Source organism: Phoenix dactylifera, chromosome 9 (genome assembly GCF_051530095.1).
Source record: "Phoenix dactylifera cultivar Ajwa chromosome 9, Ajwa_hap1_PhDact_Kaust_v1.1, whole genome shotgun sequence".
NCBI classification, from domain to species: Eukaryota; Viridiplantae; Streptophyta; class Magnoliopsida; order Arecales; family Arecaceae; genus Phoenix; species Phoenix dactylifera.
Genome location: NC_143198.1, coordinates 33467664 through 33487246, shown reverse-complemented (window position 1 = coordinate 33487246; position 19583 = coordinate 33467664). Strand labels below are relative to the sequence as shown.

General features: G+C 40.5%; 2 protein-coding genes across 5 annotated transcripts; both read left to right on the top strand.

The window, feature by feature from the left end:
- On the top strand, positions 1 to 7750 carry LOC103721143 (uncharacterized). 2 transcript variants are annotated; one of them, XM_088705175.2, is made up of 7 exons: positions 1 to 446; positions 568 to 770; positions 2734 to 2819; positions 4637 to 4783; positions 5996 to 6119; positions 7012 to 7172; positions 7394 to 7750. In XM_088705175.2, exons 2-7 carry the CDS (start codon positions 596 to 598, stop codon positions 7484 to 7486), a joined length of 786 nt encoding a protein of 261 aa, XP_088561301.1. In that variant the 5' UTR covers positions 1 to 446; positions 568 to 595; the 3' UTR covers positions 7487 to 7750. The 2 variants fall into 2 exon arrangements, with proteins under 2 accessions (XP_088561301.1, XP_088561300.1); XM_088705174.2 differs by having other exon boundaries at positions 7012 to 7298.
- Positions 7751 to 13024: 5274 nt separating this feature from the next.
- On the top strand, positions 13025 to 19103 carry LOC103721128 (uncharacterized). Of its 3 annotated transcripts, none has more exons than XM_088705173.2 (6): positions 13025 to 13204; positions 13285 to 13324; positions 13425 to 13505; positions 13636 to 13843; positions 17250 to 17517; positions 17714 to 17852. In XM_088705173.2, exons 1-6 carry the CDS (start codon positions 13052 to 13054, stop codon positions 17720 to 17722), a joined length of 759 nt encoding a protein of 252 aa, XP_088561299.2. In that variant the 5' UTR covers positions 13025 to 13051; the 3' UTR covers positions 17723 to 17852. The 3 variants fall into 3 exon arrangements, with proteins under 3 accessions (XP_088561299.2, XP_008809417.4, XP_008809425.4); XM_008811195.6 differs by lacking the exon at positions 17714 to 17852 and adding an exon at positions 18735 to 19103 and having other exon boundaries at positions 13035 to 13204; XM_008811203.6 differs by lacking the exon at positions 17714 to 17852 and adding an exon at positions 18735 to 19103 and having other exon boundaries at positions 13037 to 13204; positions 13654 to 13843.
- Positions 19104 to 19583: the final 480 nt, after the last annotated feature.

Here is a 19583-nt window from a genome sequence, read left to right as displayed (position 1 = left end):
GAGCGGCAACATCTGCGTGGGTCCCAGGCGACAGGGCCAGCATGCGTCGCTACATTTATGATTTATCTCCGTCCTCTGCGTTGACCCAACTTTATCTTGGCCTCGGCCAGCACAGCAGCACCCGCCCAACGATGGGGCCCGCTTCTCTTTTAAAATCCGTCCATCGTAACCGTCCAAGAAGGACAACCTCCCTCAAATCGTCCGGTCGGCGAGCCCCACATCGCTGCCGCGTCGCGGAGCGAACTCTACGGATCTCCACGTCACCGTTAGAATTCTATGTGCGACGCAGACCTCGTCTCCATCTCCAACCCTCCTCCTCCGAGAAAGTCTTGTTTCCTTCGATTCTCCTCCATTTTTTTCCGCGAGAAAGTCTTGTTTTCTTCGATTCTCCTCCATTTTTCTGCTCCAACATCCGATGCGAATTTAGTGAGGATCCTCGCGATTAGGTTAGGGATGGAATCTGGTTTTCTTTATCCGCCGCTTTTGGATAATTTAAGGGTCTCGTGGGCTTCTGGTTTGATGGTTTTTATGTGCCTCATGATTGATGGTTTATCTTGTGGTTTCCAGGGTGTTGGAGTTTCCTGGATAGATCGAGATGAACGTGGAGTCGGAGGTGGAGCAGGAGGGGGAGCCCAATCCGAAGGATTCCGACCCCCTCCTCCAGAAGAAGGACGACTCGTCATGTAGTTCGGATGAGATAAAGGACGAGGAGATCGAGGCTTCTTCCGCTGCGTGCTGCCGTATCTGCCTCGAGCACGACTCCGAGCCAGGTGACTTCATTTTTCTGGCTTCTCAGATGATCAATTCTTTTGATTTTATGTGTTTTCTTTTGTTTTTTTTTTTTGGAGCTTTTGCATTAATTTCTGACTTCTGGAACAGAGAAAATTCTTCTTTTTCTTCTTCCTTTTCTTCTTCTTCTTCTTCTTCTTGATAGATTTTTTAAAATATTCAAATTTCAGTTTGAAGCATATTCTTGCCTAACTCAGAAATATGTAGTCAATTCCAGCATTCGTTAGGTCTGTGCAATTCAGCGGTTGTCTTCTATGATTATGATCCAAACTGTTTTCGTTGGAGTGCGTAAACCGAGTGCATGCCCCATTCTGTATGCTAATGGGATATTATAAAGGGAAAAAATGCAAACTCTATGAACTTTGAATTTTTATGGCCTGCTTTCCTGCATCACTTGTATGGATGATGAAGGATGAATACAACACCCCTCAATTCTGTAGCCTGTGTTCATTTGGGCATCTCTTTGCTGGCAACTTTGAATATATGGATTATAGCATTAGTAAAGTAATATTTGTATGTCATGTCTTTTTATTATGTAGCAAAGAATAATAGAAAGAGCTTGTTGTACAAACCAACAATTTACATCTTTTATCATCGATGCCAGCTAACTAGGTTTTTAGAAGTTAATGCCTTTTTACGACAGCATTGATCTTCTGCCATTTTGGAGCGGGGGATGTCAATTATTTTATCGTGATCTGTTGATGGCAATAACCTCTGCTTTTGAATAGGACCCTATACTGGGTTTGTATCTCATTTTGAACAGAACATTCTGTGAACAGAGTGGGGCCACTAGGTCAATGTGTGCATGGAGAACAATTAGGGAAATGTGATGTGAGGCCTAACCCCTACATAAGCAGGCCACTGGGCTGGAAACTATGGGAAACATAAACCAATCTAGAATTTTGACTGAACTCTTAAATTCACTTTAATCATGTGTTAGTATTGTTTCAGTTTTCTGCATCACCAGATTTTGGTATTTCATGCTTCTTATCCTTGTCGGGACCAGTAATAAAGTAATTATGGATGTGCTGGAAGAATCTTTCTAAGAGCTATCTTGTGATCCAGTCGCCAAATTTAGATTTTTATACTTATGCACTTTCATTTGCCTGAACTATATTATTTCTGTTGGTAAATTGTGTAAACCTATATCTATCCTTGGAAAGAAACCTAAGATGTCAGAAAATAAATAAAGCCTTTTAAAGCTCATCAGTGTGTTCTGAAACTGCATAAAATATGACCTTGACTAAATAGTTGATCACAGAGGGCGTTTCATGTGATTTTGCTAGGTCTTCCATTTCATAGTTGTAATCAATCCTTCATGAGAAGCGTGCTTATTTTCATAACTTTATGAAGGTGGAAGTTAGGGCCTTTACAAGTGAACATTTATTTCAATTTTTTTATAGCTTTTTAATTGTCAGATCAAACTATATGCATGTCTCTTTCATGCCATTTTTTCACGCATTTATACTTATTTGGTTTTTACCTTTTATTTAGTTTTGTTGGTCTTTCTGATGGTTACCTTAAACTGAAGCGTAATTTGGGACAGATGAAATAGAAAATAGATTGTTAGTTGGAGAGCAGTTAGTGGCTCGCATCTCTGTTACTGCATTCAACGGTGTAGATTATACACATAATGTAGCAGACACTCCATTATTTTCTGCACAAGCATGAGATTAGTCATATAGGGTAAGGAAGAATCTTAATATGACCTGTATTGCATCGACTACCACTCTTGAAGCCAGCCATGTGTAGAGCTTTCAAAGGTTTGCCATCTTTTTTCCCCTGCTGTGACCAATTTAGGCTGAGAACATGCTATTTTCCCTGTTAAGTGACTGCTTTGCTTCTGAAGAACTACATATTCTGTAAGATTGACAAACTGTAGCAGTTGGCAGTTCATATCATCATTGATGCATGATGGCCTATGGTATTGTTACTTTGGTGTAGGTGATGAGCTAATATCTCCATGCATGTGCAAAGGCACTCAGCAGTTTGTTCACCGTTCATGCCTTGATCATTGGCGCTCAGTGAAGGCAACTTTCCTCCTGGCCTTTTATTATGTTAAAATATTTTGTATATAATGGTAGATATCAGCATGTCGTTACTCTCCTGTTTGGCCACTTTGCACCTAAGGTCCTGTACTGGTGATATGAGGTTGTAAGCCTTGTATGGCTTGAGTAGTGTCTTATTGACTATGATTAAATTATTATTAGAAACGCCTTAAAAATATTTTTAGGTAGAACAGATTATGATGACAGCTACACAATACCAGAGGTCCAACAGATAACAGGGTTTTCAACCCATATGATAGAGAAAATTACTTAAAACCATAAAGAAGAACAACTAAAGCAGGGTTAAAGTACAGGTAAATAACAAATGATTAAGGGAATCTGATGTATTTAAGTATTGTATAATATTGTTTTCTTAACATCAAAAGTACCAGTAGATCTGTATTTTCTCATAATGGTTGTATAAAATAGCGATGGATTATATACGCAGGTAGCAAGGAGCTAATAAGAATGTCTAGAAGGCTCTTATTAAATAGTTAATAGAAATATTATAAAAATATTTTATAATATTTTCTCTTATAAATAATGGTTGAAGGCTCTAAATAGAAAACCAATTATAGTAAATATTATATTTGAAATGCACATGGAACTAATAGAAATGTTTAGAAAAGAAGGGTTAATTTTTGCAAATTCTGTCACTGTCTCATGGAACTACCAATAATGTGTACACTGGAGCAACTTATTCTATCTTGTTTCTTCTCATCTCCATGATACAAAGAAAACAAGGGCTTGGTTGGTTGCATAACTATTACAGGAAGGGTTGGCATAATGGGATTTGGAAGTTTGTTGATTGATAGGTAAAGCTCATGCCTACACAAAACATCATATAATGGTGTTTGACATTATGTGATTCTAAGATGTTCCAGTTCTTCATTTAACTTGACTATTAAATGGCATGATTTAATGGCGTGATCTCTCTCTATTTGCCTCCCCTTCCTGTTACCTCCCCTCTCTACCATGGATGTCCTGTTCCCCAGACCCTTGGATAATTTCCATTCTTGATAAAACTTGACTTCTAAATGGTTTTTAGTTTGTCTCTCTTTTATACCCCTAAGTTTCTAAAATCGACCATCTTAATTACTTTGTGTTACCCGAGTTTAGAGATGGCAGCCTTCCATCAGTCACTCAACATACCATTTTTTCTCTCAGTCAACCCCATTTCCACATATAAAATCATTGCCTTGATCATGTAGGTTCTGTATTTTATTGGACATGCACATGCCCACTTTACTAATACATATTTGCGTGTGCGCAGCTTTATCATTTTTTTAAGAAAAAATACATGGGAACAGACATCCAAATAGATCCATCAAATCTATGGTTACCTTGTTCTCAAACTAAATTTCAATTCCCAAAATGAGCTGGAGTTATGGTTTCCTTATTCTCAAACTAAATTTCAATTCCCAAAATGAACTGGATTACGACATCTAAGAATGTAGCCAAACTTTATTTGAGCTTATGGGCATAAGATCAACAATTTGTCCGTGCATTGTTTATCTCTCCTTCATGAATAGTTTGGTCATGTCTGCCAACCAGTGTATATGCATCTATGCTTATGCTATATAAATCGAGACAAGCATCTATTATATCAATGCAAAATTGTTGTTGAACTCGAAATTAGCCAGGTTCTATTTACATTTTGTCTAGGTCATAATGCGTACATGATCAAGATGTTTATGTTCTTTTCTCTTGTAGAGTGATTAGTTACAGCATGTTAATTTTTATCTGATAATACAAAAAATCTGCTGATGATTCCTTCGTCTGGTGGTTCTTTTTTGCAGGAAGGATTTGCCTTCTCTCACTGCACAACATGCAAGGCACAATTCCATCTTCAAGTAGAACTGTTCGCGGATTACTCTTGGCGTAAAATAAAATTCCGCATCTTTGTAGCCAGGGATGTCCTTCTTGTATTCCTTGCTGTTCAAACTGTAGGTGAAGGCTTTTAATTGTTCACTTTTAATGCTTCTTTAGGTGGTTGTTTTAAGTTTGAAGCAACATGCATAAGATTTAGTTTGCTGGATATAGTTTACTAATGCTGAACATGCTTGATTGGTCTGTCAAACATATTTAGGATTTAGTTCATTCTTATAACCTTCAAATAACAGTTTTAACAGGCCAAATTGTCATATGATATCTATCAAAATTAAGAAAGGATGAAATGTAATCGCACAACTGGCTGTTTTAGGGCCTGTTTGGATGCCCACACAAACTATCCGAGGATAAATTCCCCACATCTAAATTTTGAAAGAGAGGCAGTGATGGTAGATTAAAATCAGGAGCAACGAGAGATACTGGATTCCTTCTCAGATTGTATGTCCAGTGTCCCATATTTTTTTGGGATTGCACAAGCCAAAGTTTCGTTTCGGATCTAACCTCTTCCCACCATCTACCACTCATGGCATATTCTCTGGATATTTTGTGTGGGCATCCAAACTGGCCCTAAGATTTCTCATGCAGCTAATAATGGCTATCTTGAGGGCCTTTGCCTGTTTAAACTATTCATAGTAACAGTCACCTGACACAGAATGTGGATTCCTATCAGATGGCAGCAGTTCACTTAATTAAGCATTACCGCTAGTTTGCACCTTACTATAATTTGGCTGGAGTTTCTCAGAATGCTTTCTGTTCTCACTTTCAGGGATTTTTATTATTATTCGAGACCTTCCATTTTATATAAATCTTCACTTTTTTTTTGTGTGGAATCTGTTGATCCACTTTGTAGTTCATCAAGACATGTTTTATCAACATTTGGAAATGGTGCTTTATGGTGCTTTGATGTGCAATTACCATTCACATACCATATCATGGTGAATATATTATTAACCATACTATATTTAGGATGCTTTGTCAATTAATGCTGGAACTGCTGCCCCGCTAACTTCAGCTAAATAATGCCTCTGCAACTGATCTTTGAAGGTCTCAGAATTTTTTTGATGTATTTCTGACCAGTATCTACTGAGAGCTTTCAAAGATGGTTCTCTGTGAAGTATCAGAAATATGTGAAATTAGGATTTCGTGCCCTCTTCAACTAAAATGATTATGTTGATTGCATCACCGTAGCTTTTCCTCTAGAATAACTTGTGGTGTCAATATTATGATTGCTGATGATTGTATTTCGCATGTCCTACATTTTTTTGCAGATTATTGCTACCATTGGTGGATTTGCATATTTCTTGGACAGAAACGGGAGCTTTAGAAATTCATTCAGCGATGGTTGGGACCGCATACTATCGAAGCATCCAGTATCCTTCTACTACTGCATAGGTGAGTATTACATGATCTATTGTTGAGATTAATTTGCCCCATTTTGCTGCAATTTGGAAACTTTAGCCTTGTTTATTAACAAAAGACATAAAACCAAGGATTGTTGAGCCGGACCAAACCAGCTGATTTAGGGCGTACGAAACTGGACTAGACGGTTACTAGCACAGTTCAAGCATCCCATTCGGTTCGGCAGCCTGATTGCCACGTTCTATCGCCGAGAGGTGGTGTGGGGGAGAGAGAGAGAGAGGACCGGCCACGAGGTTGTCCTCTATGGAACAGGGGAGAGAGAACGAGGTGGAGGATCACAACACGGGCCTTTCTTTTGAAATCTTTTTTTATTTTTAAACTTTGAATTGAAGTCGGCAAGTCATATACTTTCTTTTGCCGAACTTGGCAAACCGTCTGGCGACTTCAATTAGAAATTGGAAAATAATAATAAAAAGAGTTCGAAACATCTCAGAATGGCATGGTACGAATCTGTATCATGCCAAACCGGTCGCTGACCGGTGCACCCAAAACACATAATTTTGACTAACAAATTATTCTTTACGTGGAGCTGTTAATTGGAACGTAATAATTGGTTGGCTGGTATTATATATGGTTGTTGAGCCAGCCGTGTAAACAGCAACAGTTGATTCTTTGCTGCAAATTTTGTACTTCAAGCTGCAAGATGACGTGTTGATATTGTTATGATATCGTGTGCTTTGGAGTGTTGGTAGTCTCTGTCTAAGAACAGGACTTTTCTTTCTAATGTACAGATCTGTAGTACACTCTTATTGCTTACTGTGCCAAAATTAAGATTACAATTCTGATAACATAAATAGCAGGAAGTGGGAAAATGTTTATGTGAAATCGGTATTAGTTTTTACTTGATGATAGTTTTCATCTGCAGGTGTCTTGGTATTCTTTGTGCTGCTGGGATTTTTCGGGCTTATACTGCATTGCTCATCTTTCAATGACAATGATCCCTGCATGGCGGGATGTCGTAACTGTTGCTATGGATGGGGCATCCTGGACTGCTTCCCAGCTTCAATGGAGGCTTGCTTTGCACTGGTAGTCATCTTTGTCATTGTGTTTGCCATCCTTGGCATTGCCTACGGCTTCCTCGCAGCGACCATGGCTATCCAGAGAATCTGGCAGAGGCATTATCACATCCTTACCAAGAGGGAGCTTACAAAAGCAAGCAAACCATATAAGATGCATTTTTTTCTTCCATGTTTGGGTTATCTTTCTTGTTCACTTTGTTTATCTAAGTTTATGCCCGTTCGACGCAGGAATATGTGGTAGAAGACCTCCGTGGGTGTTACACACCACCAAAGCTGGATCCTGAACATGAAGAGCGCCTGAGAATGCTCAAGCTTCTGTAGGGGTAATTGTGCTGGATGAAGTAGGAAGGAAGAGCATCAGCGCACCTTTCTGAAGTTGGTACATCAACCTGGGTAACCGTGAGTGGAATGTGGTCTCTCTTTCCTTTTTTTTTTCCCCCGTTATGAGGACTTGTGCGACAATCGTCCTTGAGTACGTGTAATGAATGTTCCATATCTTGACTCCTGAAGGTCTAATGTTTGTGTGAAACAGCGTATATGTATAGCTGAGCTGGTAAAAGCCATAGCAGGGCTTTGCACGTTTTATGTACATTGCATGCTGGTGTCTCGTAACCTGTGTGTAACTCCCAAACATGTATTGGAGGTCGATGCATCCAATCGAGCTTGCTCGCATCCATCAGATGTGCTTCGTACGAGCATGAATATGGAAACAAGGACCAAGATGACGAACAGGGGATGCTGGTTTTTGGTGCCCTTCTTGTAACAACCTGAAGTGCTCTGAATTAGAAATGTAGATATGAAATCTGCAGTGCTCTATGGGGCCAAAAGGGACACATCAAGTGATCTTCCAGCATGCTCCTGCTGTCAGCCGTGGTGATAATGCGAAGACTCGATCGAAACTCTGACGAGACCCGCCAGTTAAATGGTGCACCCATCTGCAGGTCATCCGGCGTGAGCTAATCTGATGCTGTGGTGGTGGGGCATGCTGGTTTCCCCAAGTGGCCAGGAACGTACATCTAAATTTTGTGGTCCAGTGCTGCCTCCATTATTATCTGAATCGTAGTACGTGTCACATGATGAACTCTTCCATGGGTGGGGTCGACGATACGCTTTGGATGCTAAAAACCGTGGATGGTTTTATATTTCAGGTTCTGACGGAACCAGACATTGGCCTATGATGAGATGGCTCTGGAGCCAGTCTTGCTCAATATCGGCGAACTCCCTGATGGCTGATGGGTCTGTCATGACCAGGCTGCATTCTTGATTAATGGCCCGTGCATTCTCACATGTTGCATTTACAGGCTCATTCACTCGATCTTTGATCAACCAGATAAAATATGGGAATATGGTTTGACTGGTCTCTAATAAATTGCCTGCATGAGAGCCACCTAATATTGGTTCGGGTGTGCCACCTTCGGTCATTTATTTTAAACGGGAGGTCGAGGTTGGATTCCGTTGGGTGGTGTTGATCCTTGCTTCCGTGCTCAATTAAGAAGAGCTCTGGTTTTACTTTTGCATGCTCGACATGGTTTGCCTGGCGTTTGGGCTTCAAGCTGGGGGGGGTTTAAGATCGAACGAACGCCCGCAGTTTGCTTTTTGCCCCTATTTTCTATGCCATTTCTCAAACATATTTCTCGTGCGCTCGTATCAATCTAGCTTCTTTGTGCTTCTAAAACTGTACGTTTATAGGCCTAATTATTCATTGTTCCATGTCATGTACAAGCGCCTGGTGATCATGCAGCCATGCTGGATCGCTATTGTAACAAGATGTCTCTTCACTTTGGCTGGCTAAGGATGGTCCGGTTTCATTTTAGTATTTTATCAGTGTCATAGTCATATGCTCGAATCCGGGATTGTGTGAGCAGTGATCCGGATATTAGGATGAAGTTTGTGAGGAAAACGATCGAAGGGGATGGAGAAAACTTGACAAATGATGAATGAAAATTTGGCAGATGCAAGAGAGCGCGGAGCCTGCATAAAGGGCAAAAATGAGGAATAGAAGATCAAAAGTTTACAACAGTAACTACAACCAACAACTTTTTGATGGATTTGTTTTTTTAAAAAAAATGGAAAGCGTTTTTCTTTTTTCTTTTGGGGTAAACCTCAATTTCTCTCATTCCCCTCCAGATGCATGAGAAGAACACATAACATATGGACATTCCATCTCAAACATAAGTTTTTTGTTTTTGATGTCTTTTTATTATTTATTATTTTTATATTTTGGGTTTTTGGGGTGATCGGCGGCGGGGCAGGCTTTGAATGAGTTCTCGACGGGTTTCTGCCAGGAATTCCGTTGGGCTTCCCGTTTATTGCGAAAGTATCGTACCGTTGCCGCTAAGATGAATGATCTGTATAAAGCTTTCAATGCTGAATCTTAGCCTCCCCTCCCTAATTCCATGTTTGATTTTTTTTTTCTTCATAAATTGATCCATCGGCAGATTTTACGTTTGTTTAGAAATTTCTCAAATAGGAGTTTGCCTAACTAATCGTGACCTTTGTCAAGCAGGTGGACAGTTCTTTATTTTTCTTTTTTTCCCATGAGACGAGGGCATATTGAAGACACCTATACCTTTTACCTCATGCCCATGCAAGTTGAACACCAGGGGCTCGTTTGGTTCGCGAAAAGTATTTTTTCTTCTATAAATATAATTTTTGAGAAGCAGATTTTTAGGAAAAGGATGTTCGAAAAAGTACTTTTGGCATGTTTGATTGACCATGGAAAAGTGACAGATTTTCAGAGTGCTTATGTTTGGTTGACCATTCATTTTTCTGAAAAAGTTATGTATAATTTCTATTATACGCTTAATAAAAATTAAATCTTTAGTGCCTTTTTAATATTGAATGACCTTTTTGAAAAATAAAATAAAATGGAATAATTTCTGGCTCATAGGAAAGTAACTTTTATATGTTTCTAATGAGAAAAATTTTTCTATGAAATGTGAGAATCATATTTTTATGGAAATACAACTTTTTCTTCTCTCTTCTTTAAAAACTTAAATTAAATAAGAAGCATCTCATTACTTTTTCGTTGACCATACTTTTTCTCTTTTTTTTCCCGCAAATCAAACGAGTCCTAGGTTATGCAATTTAAATAATGCCTCAAGCCCAACTTCCCCTAAAAACAAAATTTGAAAAAGCAACAGGAAAGCAAGGATGGCCTCGAAGAGCAAATAAATGATAATGTTTTGTTGTTATTTATATGGCATGACATGTATGATACATTTGCATGAGAACAAAGTAGTCCATCTATGTTGTGAACGAGTATAGCCAGTATAATTATATAAATATAAAAAATTTATGATCATGTTGTTTAAATAAGTGAGCCTAAATGTGAAAACTATCTCACCGAGTAATAAAGCTCCACACGAGCATGTTGACTGGACACGCTGGTAAAGTTTACTAATGTAGATGTAAAAGCTGCTTTCAAAGGATGATGAAGACAGGGCTGTCCGCTGTCACCTCTTCTGTTCATCATCTGCTCGGACTTCTTGTCACGAGCACTTCGCCATGCAGCAGTGTCACAGGAGATTGAGGCATATAGGCCGGCGAGGGGTGCGACATGTATCTCTCACCTGCTGTTTGCGGATGACTGCTTACTACTGTCTCGCGCGACACGGAGATCAGCTCTGATTATTAGTGGGATCCTGGAGGGATATTGTAGAGTTTCAGGTCAGATGGTCAACTTATCTAAGTCAGCCATCAGCTTCAGCCCGAGGACTGATCCTAGGGTGAAGGCCTCCATTATGAGCAGATTGGGGATTGGCGAGCAGGAGGGGACCTTTAGATACCTCGGGGTCCCGATTACTGGCCGACGCTTACGGCAGGGGGAGTGTTCGTCTATGGAGGCGTGTATCAGACGGAGATTGGAGAGCTGGCAGGTGAGCACCCTTTCAATGATGGGCAGAGTCACCCTACTGAGGTCAGTTTTGAGTTCTATTCCTGTTTACCTATTGTCTAATACACTGGTACCGGTGTCTGTGCTCCGCAAATTGGAGAGGTTGTTCAGGACTTTCATTTGGGGGCATCGTGGGGACAGAGGGGGCATCCACTTACTAGCTTGGGAGGTCATTTGTCAGCCAACCAGTCGGGGTGGACTGGGAATCCACTCTCTACTTGAGCGTAGGGAGATACTGGCCACGAGGCTTGCAGTCAGATTTCTTCTGGAGTCGGGGAGTATTTGGGCCTCTTTGCTGAGGGCGAAGTATGGTGACCCCATCACTTCGGCCACATTCAGAGCTGGACGCGGAGCTTCCTTTATTTGGAGAGAGATATGTGCTCGTGCCCCGGGGGTGCTGCCTATGATACGATGGGAGATTGGGGACGGTCGGACTATCAGGATTCTAGAGGATAGGTGGCTATCAGAGGGTAGATTGCAGGACTGGCCCACATTGATGGATCATGGGTGGTTGGAGGGGCGCACACTGAGTGCTCTGTTTGTCCAGGGGGAGCAGAGATGGGATGTAGATCTTGTTAGGCGGACTTTTGATGAGCAGCTTGCAGAGCGAGTGCTGGCCTTACCGATACCGATGGGGATGACAGTGGATAGGAGGATATGGAGCTTGTCCGGGCGGACGACAGTGAGGTCTCGCGATATAGCGCAGTGGAGGGGAGGAGTGGAGACCCGATATCTTGATGGTGCTTGGATCTGGAGACTACGTGTTCATCCACGCGTCGCACTATTCATGTGGAAGGTAGCTTGGGGCTGCCTCCCCGCGAGGAGTGTTCTGATGCGACGGGGAGTACGGATAGCTGCGGACTGTGCAGTCTGTTCGGAGGTGGAGGAGTCCATCTATCATGTGCTAGTTGAGTGCCCGCGGGCTGTTCAGATCTGGAGGTGTGCAGGGTTGGCCTACGACCCGAGGCAGAGATGGCCGTCCATTGCTGAGTTCATTCGCTTCCTGGAGAGTCCGGGGGCAGGGCCCGGGGTGATGGAGAGAGGGACTCGGGTTGCATACCTGGCTTACCACTCCTGGTTAGACAGGAATGCACGAGTCTTTGAAGGTCGGAGCACGCCCCCGGGGGCGGTGGTGGCCAGGGCCTTTTTGCATGCAGAGGAGTTTCTTAGCACTGCTGTGGGGTCACCTTCCGGGTTGGCCAGGGACATCTGGGGTACCCCCTCTGCTCTTGTAGCGCCCACTTACGTTTTCGTATCCTGGGTACCCCCACCCCCTGGCTTCCTGAAGGTGAATTTCGATGGCAGTATGGCAGCTGACCGGAGAGGTGGAGGTGTAGGCTTCGTCATTCGAGATCATGATGCCAGACTGGTGGCACTGGGGGGTCAGCGGATCTCCGATGCATCGGTGGTATGTGCTGAGCTCCGAGCCGCATGGGAGGGCGTATCTTATGCGAGACGGACACTGGGTGCTGACCAGATCATTCTTGAGGGTGACTCGTCCACTGTGATTGATTGGGTGAGAGGCCGAGGTCGTGCAGGTGAGGGCAGACTGCTGCTTATGGACATTCGCAGTCTTCTGCAGGCGTGTGAAACCTATCAGGCTACACACGTCTACAGGGAAGCGAATTGTGCAGCTGATTGGGTCGCTTCCTATGCGGCTCACCATTCTGGAGGTTTTATTTTGCGGGAGCCCGACACTGTGCCGGAGTCTCTCTTTGATTTACTCGTTTCAGATTTTGCAGGCCGTATCCACACCCGTAGGGTGTGAGCCGCCGTTGTACCAAAAAAAAAAAAAAAAAAAAAAAAAAAAAAAAAAAAAAAAAAAAAAAAAAAAAAAAAAAAAAAAAAAAAAAAAAGATGATGAAGATCATCATCTATGGATTTGCTGACGGTGATGAAACGCTGCTTTCAAAGTCCACGTGTCCAGGAAATACACTACACGGCAGATGACCTCTCTGAGTCGCTTTTGATGGCCGCGGCCCGCGTTATTTATGCACCTCCGTGCACCGCGTGCGCTGTTAGCGGGAGAAGAAGAAGAAGAAGAAGAAGAGCGCTCCTCCACCGCCGGTGGTGGAAGAAAGAAGATGATGTCGAGCGGTGGCTACACCTCCATCGACAACCAGAAGGTCTCCGGATCCGTGCCGGTACGCCACCATCTCCTCTCCTTTCTCTCATCTCGCTTTTAGATCTCTTCTCACTCCCACCCTTCCTGCTCTTCTCGCAGGCCGTCTCCGGTACGGATCACGTCACCGTCAAATTCGCAGGTTAGGGTTGGGGTTACGATTCGTTTTTTTTGGATTTTCGGATCTGGTGTTCTTTTGGATCTTGGGCGTGGTCGCTGACGCTTGATTTGATGCGTTGCAGATTCCAGTCTCCAGACGTTTCCGCCTGCTGAGGCCCAGGGCAAGATCTCCGCCGTCTTCCGCCCCCCTTCCGATGCCGACGGTACCAGATCCATCTCTATGATCCCCTATCATGGAATCATCTTGCTTGATTCGATATCTGTTCTCGTCTTTGATTCGTGTTTCTCCTCTTTTGCTCTTCTTTAGGATTTCTAAATTGCTTGATTCTTTAGGATTTGGTTTCTTGATAGATACGTTCTCGAAGCCGGCACGGGGGAGCTCCGATGAGTCGCAACCGACGGGGTGGATGCACAAGTTCACGGTGGGAGCTTACAAGCCGTACTTCGATGTCGATACGTCGGATGTCTTAGAGAGGATCAGAGACTCCCTCTTCCCTTTCAAAGGGAGTTTTACTGAGAAAACTGTTGACAATCCGGACTTGTATGTTATTCATCTCCACCTCATTAGCTTAATTATTCTTATATAGCAGCCGTGCGATTTCGATCCGATCGGATGTGTCATGTTATGATCCTTTCGGGAGGAACAGCACCGATTATCTTCTATTCTGTTCATCTTTCTTCACTTTGGCCTCTCATCTGAGCATATGATGCTTAATTGGTTACGAATTACTTGTGTTTTTGTAAGATATCAGAACAATAATGCTACAATCCATTCTTATCCTCTCCTTGGAATTAATTAGACGCGTCAAATCTGAGATTTTGATCATCCTATAGTTTTTTTTTCCGGAGTTGGGTGGTCTTATGAAATTGATGCTTGATTGCACAATCATTAGTAGAAACTGGTGGAGTAACATTAGTCAATTGTGACCAGCAAGAAATATGTGATTGAGAAAAGGTTGCCTTAAATTTTGGGTGCAACATTTGCAGAGGAAAATTTTAAGGTTCATCTGTTGCAATATTATCAAGTACAAAGTGCATTTGGTCTTTAACTATCTTTTGAACGACCTTCCTTCTTCTTCTTCAAAGTGTGAGCTCACAAACTTTAGCGGTGAAGAAAGATTGTTAGAATTTGCCATTTTTTGGATGAAAAATTTTGGTCATAGTTTCTTTTTAGATACATGGAGATTGAAGAAGACTCGTGGTTTTCAGTTGTTACTTTGGAGAAAAGGGACTTGAGATACCAGTTGTCATGTAACAGGTTTTTGAATAACCTGACTCAAGAAGGCCTTCTGGAGTTGGTTGTATGGTTCTGCCAAAGTCTGCTGTCATACCTTTTATTGATATCGAACACTTCCACATACGAGATCTTTGAGCCGGGAAGCTGGCATTGAAGGCTGTGGACTAGTACAAGCCCCATTTGTGCGCTATACATCCACATATTATTGGTTTCTCTATGAGAGCTATATTTAAGTTTGAGGAGTAGGACAAAATCTTCTTGGAGAGCACTAAATGGTCTCCTCCTTGTACCATGAGATTAAAAAGGAAATTTCATTATGTGGAGATGAATTTCAATTCGAGGATGAATGTGCTTAGAAGTGCAGTTTGAAGGACTTCTCAAGAGGTAGTGACGAAATTTAAGAGGGCAGGATCAGGTTAATGGGAGCCATTTAGATGGCTTAAACTTCTACAAAGTTAAAAGCATATAACAATAATACAAGTATCACATGCAATAAACTGTTATTAATTGTATATAACATGCCTCCTGGATAAGCATGCTTTTGGTTATCGAATTGTATGGTGCAAATGCCTTGTCTTTCAAGGTGTACCAGTCCTTAGAGTTATTGATGCAGTGCAAATTTCTAATTTGATAACCCATAACCCTCAGCCAGGGCCATCTAAGTTCAAATTCCCAATTGTGCTAAAATCAGCAGTTGCATATCAAATTATAACAACGTTTCATGCATTAAGTTCCTTGATCATTTTATTGTTAGTTAAACTTGCATTATGACTGCATATATGGCTGCAAGTTTACTTCTTATTACTCTAGGGATCTTCAAATATGATAACGGTGTCATCGTATAGACAAGTACCTAGTAAAAGTCAAAATTTATCTGACCTTAAATGTTTGTGGCTCATAATTTCGGTAAATTTCAGTATGGGATTTGGAGTTCTAGCAATTTTTCTAGCTTCTATTAGGTCCTAACTCATCCTGAGATTGCCTGTGGCACCAATACTAGCCCTTCCTCGTTTCTGCTGACCAAATCTGGCCAAACTGGCTGTATGCATGCAAAATAATGACGACTTGAAATGTGAGACAAGAGCCTTAGCTCCATTTTAACTAAAGAAACAATTATTAATAATAGAAATCCATTACTGTTCTCAACACTAATGACACCAGATAGCTGAGTAGATCAAAAGAGATCCCAAATAATAAAAGTTGCTACAGATTTGGTCTGGGATTTGTGATTTCCATCTTAACTTCTAAATTTCCTTATTGGTTGATGAAACATGTTTTCTGCTGAGTAAGAACTGCAAGATTTTATCATAATTGAACCTGCATTAGGTCTTTTATTCTGTCTATCTTGAAGTGAAAAGCAAAAATGTCATCTGCTGGAAAAATGTTGGTAACTTTGTCTAATAGCAGATACCAATATAAGGTTCCTTAAAAATCTCATATCGTGCGTTTACTTATGTCTTCAAATCACTCTTAGAGGGAATCCTCCTTATTTATGCTTCGCAGGAAAGCTTGTTAAGGAAGCTAACATTAGGTGGAACAAATATGAAGTTCCGCTGCCTGTTAATGATATAGAATGAGTCACTGATCTGTCAACTTTGCTTCTGTAAATGCTTGTTCTCCTGCCAATTCTTTCCATTTTAGTGCTTTCTGTTTTTCTTACGAGATTCTTATCAACTGATGATAACATTTCCATATCAACAGGAAGAGGCAACAAAGAGATCTGTAATGATAACTAATGCATTGGTATAAAAGTATTCGATAAGGATAAATAAATAGTTAAAAGTAGATATGCAAGACATGTATATGCACATGTATGTGTATGGCACACAGATATGCTTAATTCTTTTGATATTTGATAATGACGAAAGATAGTCTATTTACCTTGCTTTCTTAATGTGCGTGTCTTATGCCCTTTGTTCCATCTTTATGCTTTATTTTTTGCTCCATGATTGTCTTGTACATTGATATTTCTCCATTGCTCCATATCAATGATACAATACAGTCAACAAAAGAAGTCATGTCCATTCTCTCCATATCAGAGTTACAAAAAAGATTTAGAAAACTGACTAGGGGAAAGCAAATAACCTCACACCAGTAATGCTTGGCATCTTGACATAAATTTGTTACTCAAGATGAAACTTTTTTTTTCCAATTCAACAGAAAAGTATCTGAATTAAAATAAAGATAATTATTTTTTTGGAAAGCAATCGAGAAAACCATAGACGATGTGTAGGTATAAACATAAATAATTCTTCTACAATCAATTTGGTTTTGGCTTATAGATCCTCCTTTGCCTTTGGATACCGTCCAAGGGTAAGTTTTTCATGATGAAACTCTCTAACATCATTTGCAATAGCCACCACCCATTATTTGCTTCGAAAGTGAATCATGTAGATCTTTGCATCTCTCAGTTTTGAATAATTTTTGCATGTTTGTGTGCATGAATTAAAAAAGCTAGTGCATCAACTTCTCATTTTGGTTAAAATTTCTCAAGTCAATCTGTATTGCAGCATGTAGAGTTAAATGTCCGTACTTGCTCTGTCTGAATTGTTTCATTTTCGGAGCATGTTTAATTCCTTCTTTTACTAATGAAACTCATTCCTACATGCAGAACATCTGCATTTCTATATGGCGCAAATCCTAGACTTCATGCTAGATATCTTCGAACTTAAAATATTTTGTAATGAATTTGATCATATGTTTTGGGCAGGTATGGTCCATTCTGGATATGCACCACTTTGATATTTGTAGCAGCGGCTATTGGCACATTTGTTACGTACCTGGCACACAAGTTGCAGAACAAAGAGTGGAACTATGACATTAACTTGGTTACATGGTCTGCTGGTTTGTTTTATGGCTATGCTACCTTTGTTCCTCTTGGTCTGTACATCATTCTAAAGTACTTCTCAGCACCATCTGGGCTTGTTCAACTGTGGTGTCTATATGGATACTCTCTATTCGTATTCATTCCTGCCTTGGTAAGTTGTACAAATTTAGTTACATAAAATGAGTTCCTCATATAAGCATCCTCAGAGTATGTTTATGTAGTTTGGTGGTTCAAGAGGCATACACCTTGCATAGTATACATTTTGTTGAGTTTATTGTCTTAAAAGAATCAATTTAATGCATCTATTTATTCATTTATTACTGACCTCTTGCATTTAATGCATCAAGAAGCACTGATCTTCCTACCAACCAATTGGCACTTCAAGAGTTCATGGAAGGCTTCTCCTTGCTTAAACTTTTCTTGGACAGGACTTTTTAATTGGGTTGCCAGTAGGTTCAGGACTGTTTGTAATCTGTTGTCAAGCTTTGATGGATCGGACCCTTGATCTGTAAAATCTACCAGGGTGTAGATGGTTGAAGGCTTTTGTTAGTTAAAATCATGATTGAATGCTGTAACTTGGTGGAAGTGTCTAAAAACTTAGTTCTTGGTTTTTTCCATTTTTAATTGGAAAGGGTACTTTTCTAGCTTGGCATGTCTTGCTAACATTTTTTCCTCGTATTCCTATACACTGTATGGATTTCAGGGAAATGGGTTCCTCAAATTTTCATGCAATGTTACCGTATGTTCAAATCAAGTTACACAAGTTTTCTATTTGGGAGACTATTTTGGCCAATTTGGGGTTTTAGAAGCATCATTTAGTTTGTTTCAGCAATTCTTGACAAATTTGGTCATAACCAAAAGAATAGTTTACTCTGAAATTAGAAAAACTAATTTCTGAAATTTACCGCAAAAATATTGTTTTGAGCCTTCTTGCTTTGAAACAGAGTTGAAACATCTTGCATGGACCATTCCGTCAGGGTTGATTGCAAGGCCTTAGGAACCAGTTATATTCCACGGCATATGTGAGACGCGCAAATTCCAGTACGACTAATGTTAAAATAGCACAAGATGGTCTTATAAGGTGGGATGTAGAGATGGATAAACTGAATGACATAAGACAGAATGTAGAGATGCATCAATAAACAAGATGAACGTGATAGATATATATTTATGTAAAACACAAAAATAATTTGTTGTATTGCTTGTTAAGCTGGAAACTTGTTTCATTATTTTGATTATCTGTCTTTCTGGTAGAACTATTTATGTTTTATCAAGTTTGGTTGGATGATATCTGTTTGGTTTCTCAGATCAGGTCTCTGTGATTTGGTTGGTTTGGTGAATCTAATTGACACTTTTGCATTGTGGCAGTGCCTCTCTATTGTACCGGTAGAGATCTTCAGATGGGTGATTGTTGGTGTTGCGGGGTTCATGTCAGCAACTTTTGTTGCTCTTAATCTCCGTACCCACATTAAATCAGCTGGCGAGAGATGGTTTTTCATTGTGGCTGGAATATTTTTGTTGCAATTGGCCCTTGCTGTCATACTGAAGCTCTACGTTTTTACAGTAACTGTAGGAGCAGAGTAGGGTTAGATTCATGATATTATACATACAGTATTGAAAGAGATCCAAAGAAGCGAGGAATTCTTTTTTTTTCTTCTCCCTTTTTGCCCTGGTTGTATTTTGTGTATTAGTTCAAGCACACAGAACATGCTTCTGCAATCCATTCGAATTCTTTCATCTCTACATTTTAGTGACTTTGTCAGCTGGCCCTCGCTAGGCTGTCTTGTATTATAAGTGCACTACTCATCTTGGAGGCAAAACGGTTACTCTTTTCTTGTTAATCCGTATGATATGCTCCACCATCAAAGGTTGTTAACGCGATGGAGGATACGAAGGAAATGGATGAAGGAATAGAATTTTAGAATAAATATTTCAGGGTGTAGCATGCTACTTTTGTTTTCGAAAGTATACTATGTGCTGGTAGGTTTTTATCTTTCTGTTTGGGTATTTATGCAATACATATCATGATAGAGAATCTTTTCGAAATGCTGCGTTGCATATGAGGCGATCCAGTCAGCGGTTCTATTCGTCTTCATATGATAGAGAAATTCCTTTTAATCAAACTGTTTACTAACATTTTTGATGAATAGTGCCACATTCATGTATATCTCCCAATGCATTCTCCACCTTTTCCAAGTTCCTTAGCTACCTTCCTCC

Bases quoted from the DNA above. Each gene is read 5' to 3' on its own strand.
- LOC103721128 (XM_008811195.6), top strand. From the start codon at position 13,052: ATGCACCTCCGTGCACCGCGTGCGCTGTTAGCGGGAGAAGAAGAAGAA. The intron at 13,506-13,635 runs GTACCAGATCCA...TTGATTCTTTAG, and splicing joins CCCCCCTTCCGATGCCGACG to GATTTGGTTTCTTGATAGAT. The intron at 17,518-18,734 runs GTAAGTTGTACA...GCATTGTGGCAG, and splicing joins TCGTATTCATTCCTGCCTTG to TGCCTCTCTATTGTACCGGT.
- LOC103721143 (XM_088705174.2), top strand. From the start codon at position 596: ATGAACGTGGAGTCGGAGGTGGAGCAGGAGGGGGAGCCCAATCCGAAG. The intron at 771-2,733 runs GTGACTTCATTT...ACTTTGGTGTAG, and splicing joins CGAGCACGACTCCGAGCCAG to GTGATGAGCTAATATCTCCA. The intron at 7,299-7,393 runs GCAAGCAAACCA...CGTTCGACGCAG, and splicing joins CCAAGAGGGAGCTTACAAAA to GAATATGTGGTAGAAGACCT.